At 44.8% G+C, this 9,167-nt stretch overlaps 1 protein-coding gene across 1 annotated transcript; it reads right to left on the reverse strand.

Annotated features, from left to right (window-relative positions):
• Nucleotides 1–1,509: 1,509 nt before the first annotated feature.
• On the reverse strand, nucleotides 1,510–7,261 carry LOC307075649 (uncharacterized protein). The gene is made up of 2 exons (XM_079736308.1): nucleotides 7,063–7,261; nucleotides 1,510–4,045 (listed from the first exon to the last, which is right to left on the reverse strand). Exon 2 carries the CDS (start codon nucleotides 4,035–4,037, stop codon nucleotides 2,082–2,084), a length of 1,956 nt encoding a protein of 651 aa, XP_079592434.1. The 5' UTR covers nucleotides 4,038–4,045; nucleotides 7,063–7,261; the 3' UTR covers nucleotides 1,510–2,081.
• Nucleotides 7,262–9,167: the final 1,906 nt, after the last annotated feature.

Below are 9,167 nucleotides of genomic sequence, written 5' to 3' on the forward strand. Positions count from 1 at the left end.
CAGGGTTTCCAGTGCATTCCTGTGAGAACTGCGTGGGGCCAGCAGGGTGTCTGTGTAGAGGAGAGCAGCCCAGCACATACTGGCACAACCCCCAACCCTCTTGATATTTGTATTGAAAACAAACAGCCACCCATACGAACACGCACCTGTCGCGTGTCTTTCACACAGGCTTGTTTAACCAGAAACTTTCACAAGCACACACTTTGACAAGCACTTGTCACACACGCTTATTTGTTCACGCCTATTGCCAACCCCCAGTGACATTAGCTTTAGCATGCAGTCGACAGAGACTCCCAGGTCTTGGCTGGCTCCTATTCTACTAGGAGAATAGGTGAGTAGGAAGCTAGGGGGATTGGCGGCTAAAAGGATAGGGGAGTAGGAAGGTAGGCAAGGCAAGGCAAGGCGACTTTATTTATATAGCAGGTTTCTAGCAGGCTAGGAGATAATGATACTTGGATACCAGGAGACAAGGAGGCTAGGGGACTAGGAGGGTAGGGTGCGAGGAGACAAGGCAACATTGGGCCAGCTGAATGTCCTCACCTGGTCAACACCGCTAAATGGGATTTGATAGTCTCATAGTGTTTGATACTGGGTGTTAAAAATGTCAAAGTTATTTTTCTCTCTCTTTCACACGTTCATGTTTGTTTCTAAGTTGCTGCTAAAAACGACATGAAAAAAATATATAAAAGATATATATGTAATTAAATCTAATATATCTAGTTCAAAAATTTCAATATCTAATGGGATCAGGAGCTCAAGAAAGACTCTGGTATCGGAGGGTTTAGGTGTGTAAAAACTCTTCAATTAGATCTCGCTTTACTTTGAATTTATTTTCATTCTCCATTTTCAAACAGGGCTCTCTCGCCCTCATCTTCCTCCCCACTTTGTTACCCGGCACACTGTCAACCCCCTCTCTATCCTGCTCTCTCTCCATCTTGAACGCCGCCCCCCCACCTTCCTAGAGGCATTCCTGCCCTTCCCCCTCCAGCTCACCCTTCTGCTTCTAACCCTGGGAGTGATGATGTAAGACAGAGACAGAGACAGAGAGAGAGAGAGAGAGAGAGAGACACACAAACAGAGAGAGAGAGAGAGAGAGAGAGACAGAGAGAGAGAGAGAGAGAGACAGAGAGAGAGAGAGAGAGAGAGAGAGAGCGAGAGAGAGAGACAGAGAGAGACAGAGACAGCGACAGAGACAGAGAAAGACATAAAAAACTAACTCAGTATGCTGTAAATGGCTGATTGGCCGGCCGAACCACCAATCTTAGCATGTGCTCATACTGATGTGACCAACAGAACCGTAGGTTTTTACATAACCTTGGCAACTGATTTGTTTTCCGGATAGTTTGATTGTTTGTTACTTTTCAATAATGAAATGTTACTATGGTTGATAATTAACACAGAGAACATACATTAAACCGCAAGTAAAATTCAATGCACAAAATGTAGTGGTAGCCGCAATATTGTTGGATTTGGTGTGGAGAGTGCATATGAAAAAGGAAAGGGACAGAGTGGACTATGTTGTTTTTATTCTCTACATCAAACGATCAATTAAACATTCATCATCAGGTTGCATTATTACAAAAGAACCGCTGCATACAGCTTTTAACGTTATGTAAAGGATATTTGAAAGACTAGCTCGAATCATACGCTAATATTAAATGTCTGTTTAAACCCAGGGTCGCTATATTCAAAGGTTTCAAGGCAGTAGGGCAGTACTTTTACTTCCGTTCCTCAAGTCCACCATCTGGCTCTGATATATTTCTCTCTTCCTTGCTCTCTTCCTTCCTTAAATACTTCACACACATACACACGGCCTTCCTCATACACTCGCCTTATGCCCTCCTTCTCACTTTCAGTTGCACTTTGTCTGAACTACCCTCATGTGGTTCCATGTTGTGATCTTCTCTTCGCTCAACCACGTCAGTCCTTTTCGCCTGAGTAACCACGACAGATCTTGTGGTGGTATTTTGTTTTTGACATATCCCATAATAGGAAGTCGGGCGTTTTTTATTTCATCAGCTTTCTGGCATCCTCAACCAAGGAGGACGCTAGATTGACTTGATTGGTTCGAAAGATTTCCTTCAGACCAGCTCCACAGCCTGGTTGTCTGCAGCGCTGATGGACTTGACCATCTCAGACACGTCTTCGGGGGTGTTAAAGGGTAAGTCTTTGGTCACCTCCGATTCACGGTGCTCAGTGAAAGCTTTCACCTGCAGCTCGGCCTCGGTGTTGTTCACCTGTTCCTCGGAAATAGCGCTGGAGTCGCTGGACCCTCCGTTCACCACGGGCAGCGAGTCTAGCTCTTCCTCCTCCTCCATGGCCAAGTCACTCTTTGAATCTCCATTCTCCATCTTGGTTACCACCTGGGGCTCTGTAATTTTCTCCTCCTCTACTGCTGAGACCTCAACGAACGCTTCCACTTCAGCGGGCACCTCACTCACAGCGACCACCTCAGCAATGGCTTTTGGGGCTTCAGGCTCAGGGGTAACTTCGGTCACTGGGTCTTCTGTCGCTGGTTCTGGTTCGGTTCCACAGGCCTCCAGTGGTGCCGTTTCCGGCATGACTTTCGCTAAGCCCTGCTCCTCAGCTGCATCAGCTCCAGCTTCGGGCTCCGACACTGGAATCGGAGCAGCATAAGCCGGTACCTCTGTGGACAGCTCCAGGTTAGTTATTGACTCAGACTGGAGCTCAGTAGCTGCTGTTTCTTCGCCATCGACTTCTGACTCAGTGACAGTCTCTGGAACATGCTCAACAGCTGCACTGGGGGCTTGGACTTCTGACATCTCTGTGTGGGCTTCGGGTTCAATCACGTGTGGTTCTGGTGCTGGGGGGGAGTCCTCCACAAGGGACTCAGCAGGCTCAGGTTCGGGCTGCTCTACTGCGGACCACCCTGGTGTCTCCAGGGTTTGTGCAGGCGCGTCTAGAGCGCAACATTTTGCAGTCTCAGTGGCTTCAACTAAATCCAGTTCTGGGTTCTTCTGAACTGAAGTAGGCTCCTCAACAGCCGGTTCTCCTGCTAATGGTTCTACTGCCACTGGTTCTACAGCAGCTGGTGTTTTGACTAGAGCCACTTCCACTGTTGCTGGTTCGGGATCCTTCTTAACAGGAGCAGGTTCCTCAACAGATATTTCTTGAACTGGAGTGAGTTCTTCTGTAGACAGTTCTATGGCCACTAGTTCCACTGCAGCAGGTTCTACTGCAACAGCCTCATCTGCAGCCGGTGTTTCTACTGCAACAGGTTTGATTGCCACTTGTTCTTCTGCTGCAGGTTCTTGGTCCTTCTCAACTGGAGAAGATCCCTCGAAATACATTTCTGGAACTGAAGTGCGTTCTACTGCAGCCGTTTCTACTGCAGCTGTTTTTTCTACTGCAACTGCTTCTACTGCTGCCGGTTCTACCTCAGCTGGTGTTTCTACTGCAACAGGTTGTACTGCTGCCGGTTCTACCTCAGCTGGTGTTTCTACTGCAACAGGTTGTACTGCTGCCGGTTCTACCTCAGCTGGTGTTTCTACTGCAACAGGTTGTACTGCTGCCGGTTCTGGGTCCTTCTCAACTGCAGCAGGTTCCTCTATGGATATTTCCGGAACGGGAGCAGGTTCCACTGCAGCCAGTTCCACTGCAGCTGGTTCTTTTGGGTCCTTCTCAACTGGAACAGGTTCCTCTATGGATATTTCCGGAACGGGAGCAGGTTCCACTGCAGCCGGTTCCACTGCAGTTGGTTCTTCTGGGTCCTTCTGAGCTGGAACAGGTTCCTCCTTAACTGCAGCTTCCGCCTCCTTGGAGTCACCCGTCCCCATCATGCCCGCCGCTGCCTGTGTTATCTCCACCACTGCCGAACTCACTACCTCTTCCACCGCAGCTGACGCTTTCTTGCCAACCTCAGCAGTCATTCCGGCCGCCTCGGCAGGGAGAGCGCTCTCCACAGCCGCCTGGACTGACTCCACGGCACCAACAGCCGCGGCTGTAATCTCATCCTTCAGATCTTTGGGGTCACTCACGTCGTAGCCCTTCTTCTTCTTGCTCAGTTTTCCTCCCATGGCGACTCCTGGACAAACATATGTAGAGGACGTTGTGTCAGTTACTGTTAACAACAGCAAGTATTTTTCATTATATAGTTGACCATGATCCAGTAATTCCCAGCTTGGCTTGATTTACAGGATTACCAGACTGACAGGATGTACTATGCTGCACCCTCATCAAATCATTTATTTTGGGCTACGAATATGATGAAGATCATCATCATAGTCCTATCTAACCATTTCATAAAACACAACCCTTCTTACAGCAACATAACTATCCAACAGAATTTCAAGATTACACAAAACAAACATGCCAGAAAATATATTCAAAAGCGTTATTATTTCTTTACTTCTCCAATTTTCCCAAATTTCATTTCCCAGATCAGTGAGGAGAACCCTCTGTGTATATTCCATGTCTATAGGGCCTAGATTAGAGCCAGATTTGGCCAGGCTCGGAGCTCTGTGAGAGAGGGTTGGAGTGCATTCCTCTGTGGGGCCAGAGCCCCACACAGCTTGGCTGGAAGACAAGCCGGCCGGGCCTGGGAACCAGGCTTTTACCAACTCATTCTGAACTCACAGTGTAACCCTTACATGGATGTCGGCCAACACTTTCTGTCAATACACTACAACACTTATATACAAATGCTAATATAGCTAATACTACTGCTGTACTACCACTACTAATAGTACTAATATTACTAATATTAAAGACAAACGGACTCACAGACACACAGAGTAACCCTCACTGTGGATGTCTAACAACTCTGGAATTTGACCACTAATGCTAATGCTGAGACAACTAACACTAATGCTAATAACTTCTACACTAGACCTTCAGCCTACATAGAGCACACATGTCTGCCAACTCTGTAGACCAGATGAATGCAATATTACGACTAATTACTAATACTACTAGTATGACTTACTTTAATACTGCTACAACACAGACTATTACTACTATGTAAGCTACCATTGTAACCTTTACTACTAATACCGCTTGTCCTCCTAGTACCACAACTGCTATTATTGCTAATAGTTGTTATAATGTTATATTATATGTACTATTACTATAACTACTACTACTACTACTACACCTGCTGCTACAAAAATCCTATACTATAGTATATACTAGTAAACTACTACTGTCTGCTACTATTACTACATTACACACATGGAATCATACTCTCACTCACACACACCGACTCACACACACCAACACACCGACACCGACACACACAAACACACACACACACGCACACACACACACAGGCTGTGTGTTTATCCAAAGATAAGTTAAAGTTATCCAAAGTTAGAGATGTTACATTGACACACAAGAGAGAATAGAGATAGAAGAGTAGGGGAGAGGAAAGATAGAGAAAGCCAGAGAGAGAGAGAGAGAGAGAGAGAGAGAGAGAGAGAGAGAGCGAGAGAGAGAGAGAGAGAGAGAGAGAGAGAGAGAGAGAGAGAGAGAGAGAGAGAGAGAGAGAGGGCGAGGGTTGCCTCAGAGGGCAGCTTCCCTCTGAGATAATGGAGAAGTCAGCAGAGGAACCTCACAAACCGGAACAACCAGTTAGGACAATAAGAACAGTCTGCCCTCTTTAACCCAATACCCCCGAAACAAGCTTCTGCCTAGAATGAAGAGGGCATAACACGGGAACAGTACTAAGTGGGGTAGAATTTCACATACGTCCACATCTTGAGAATTGGCCAACCCTCATAACGTGACTCAAGATATGCAAAAAGAAATTGCGCATGCGGTTTCAATTATGCCATGCCTACTGTAATAATAAAAGCCAATACATGATATGAATGTGTTATAACTGATTTATTGGATGGGTGGGTGGGTGCAAAGCAGGGAGCTGTCCGTAGTGCTGCAATCAAGAAAGGGTGCGCCACGCGACGCGCGGCGATAGGCTACCGTATCCATTACGCAGATTAATACTCGGATCCCTGGCCAAAAACCCACTGAGCTGAAAAGAAGACGCCGAGGCTTTTCCCTTTTGATGTTACTCCGGTCTCTCCAGTGAAGTCTCCCTAATTAACCAACAAAAGCGTTTTTTTGCCTATTCTTGTTTTATTGAATAAATTTGGTGGGCGTCAGAGAAACTCGATGCCTGCTTACTCTCTGCAGAGACCAGCCTCCATACACATCGGGGATTCAACCCACCATCCCCATATCTTCCAAAGACCGAGGCGTCGAGCTCAGTAGTCTGTACTCGACTTTGTCACTGATTACGTCAAAAGATTGTTGGGATTTCGTCAGTTGATGATAATTAGGGATTAATTTAGGTCCAAAGCGGGAATGCAGTTTGACATGCACAATGGTTTCAAAATACGTGATATGTAAACAAAATTATGCTCAAAAGGATGATTGAAAATATCATTGGATGATGTCATAAGAATAGGCTGCGGAAGCTGAAGACAATGAACACGCCGACGATGCTGCTATGGAGGCTAGGGTCTCCATCCCCCATTTTAGTGCCCCCCTGCCATCTCTTATCAGCTCTGGATTTTCTCTCACCGGCTTTTCAAGAACTCGCAGTTTCACAGGATAGCCATGGGCTATATTTTTGGTCGCTTTTACAACCTTTCTTATTCTTCACTTCAACATACAGTTTTTCAATTTGTCGAGGAAATCATATTGAAAGGAATTATTTGCACACAAAATCCACCATAGAGCTCCCTCAAATATCTCTTTACACCATGCCAAAAATGCCATAATGCCTAATTTTGCAAAATAAACCACCACTTTTGAGAGATAAGAAAGAGAGAGGAAAGATAGAGAGAACGAGGGAGAGAGATATAGGGAGAGAGTGGGCGAGAGTCGGGGGAGAGAGGAGAAAGAAAGAGAGAGAGAGAGAGAGAACAATGCAAGGGCACCTATTCAGATAATAGTAAGCCCTTTTTTCTCCGTCTTTCTTCTTAATGTTCCCCGTTCTGTCTTTATTTCTACGGACTTGCTTTCTTTCTTGCTCTTGTGTTTCAACACCTGGCGTAACCAGCAAGGAGTTAGGCATTAATGTACAGAGATTAAAAAACTGACCTGTATGATTTGTTGTTTCCAACCGCACCGAAAGCGATCCGTTGCGCTCACTCGCCGGGTCGAGTGGACGTATAATAGATGGTATAATATCAAGAATATTAATAATAGATGATATATAATATAATACACTGCTCGGCGACTGACAGTTGCACAGATTCCGCCCCAATGCAATGTGGGACCGAAGCAGGAGAGCGCCTCACTATTGCCCAGACATCTGTCGCAATCACAACCCAGCCTCTTAGCCCTCCCTCTACTCCGACTAACCCCACCTACACACACACACACACACACACACACACACACACACACACACACACACACACACACACACACACACACACACTACACACACACACACGCACACACACACACGCGCACACACACACGCACACACACACGCACACACGGACACACACACGGACACACACACACACACACACGCACACGCACACACACACACACACACTCACACACACACACACACACACACACACACACGCAAACACAGGCACACGCGCTGTTAGCTGGCAGTCTACCGTTTTCTCAAACGGAAACAAGAGCACTAGGGGTCATTTGGATTATTTAGGTTAGCCTTATGTAAAAGAAACATATTAACAGTGTTTCTATAGCAACACGCCGGGATCTTTTAATGAGGTGACGTAAATCGTCCCTTTTCACACAAATTAATGTTCAACCTAAATAAATAGTTGTTGTTGAGATGATCCACCTATCATTTTCTATTTGCATTAGTCCAACAAGATTTGTATTATATTTTTATAATCATATAAAAATAACAATTAAAAAAATAATGTTTTACCATTGGTTTAGCTTCTGTGTTTTTTGAATAACATAGAAATCATGAGGACATGAGGAACCTGGGTTCTCCGTGTGACTCTACACACGCCTCAGACCTCTCTGTCTGAACTAGGCCACAGCAACACAGAACAGGAAGGGGCACATTCCCATTCGTGCATCCCAAGCAGCCATATAGCTGTAATATTTGTCTCCGCTCCGTTAATGGATGTGGACCAAGAGGTAAACTTAATGAAATTCTACAACCTCCCATCACATGGGAGAACAAGATAACAAGAAAAACCTGACCACTTCCCTGTGCCATGAGTGCATGTCTGCTAGGCCTGCGTATAAGCAGAACATGTTTAAAATGTGAAACATTCCAATGAAACAAACTGAAATATAAGAGTTACTTGCATACTATCCTGTATAATCAATTGTTAAGCCTACCAAGTTTCAAAAACATCTTGTGGACAATGTTACAGTTCTGTTCATTAACTAAACTGCCCTTATTTTAGAATTAGAGGTACAGTTATGGATGTCAGTCTAGATGGTGTTGTTTTCAATAGTAAGGTGTTGAACGACCTCTCACCTCAAACAAGTGGATTTAATAGCAACGTGTAAAAACAACTTCCAATCTCATAGCCTACTCAAAATGTGTTTAGTTGAAGAATGCAGTAATAACTGTATTTGTAGGAAAACAGCGCCATCTATGAACACCGAGAAACAACCATGCAGTCAGCATTAACCCTGAAATCCATCCAGGCAATATAGTCGGACTCACTTCTTTTGAGGTTTATCTCACACCATTAATTTGTAAAAAAAAAAAAAAAAAAAATTATATATATATATATAATTTCTTTATTTTTTTATTAAAGGATAAATTGTAGCCAAGTCAATAAAGTCTGACGTCCAATTATTTTGTCCTCCTCTGCTTGGCATTATTGATGTGGGGCGGGGGTTGCTATTTCTTTCTGCATGGAGAGAAATCTATGTTAGGTATATCAGCTCTTGTGGTTCTCGTGCTGGCCGAGGAACACAATAAGGGCAGGTTGTCTTTCACATGACGGAGCTCTGTGGTATGCACTGGTCTTTTATAGGAACGGCTCCCAGAGGGGTCCTCCCACCAACAAAACCAACAGCTTCACAAACAGAGGGCGAATTCTAGATGGGGGTCAAAAATCACCCCAAAATAATAGTTGAAACATCCTTCAATTTGAGTAAACTGTGCCACAGTGGATGGATGTAACATATGTTAACACAAACATTATATAAAGGCTTTACCCTGAAATTGGGGTTACCATTAATCATAT

This window comes from Pollachius pollachius (genome assembly GCF_949987615.1).
Source record: "Pollachius pollachius genome assembly, chromosome: 5".
Lineage (NCBI taxonomy): Eukaryota > Metazoa > Chordata > Actinopteri > Gadiformes > Gadidae > Pollachius > Pollachius pollachius.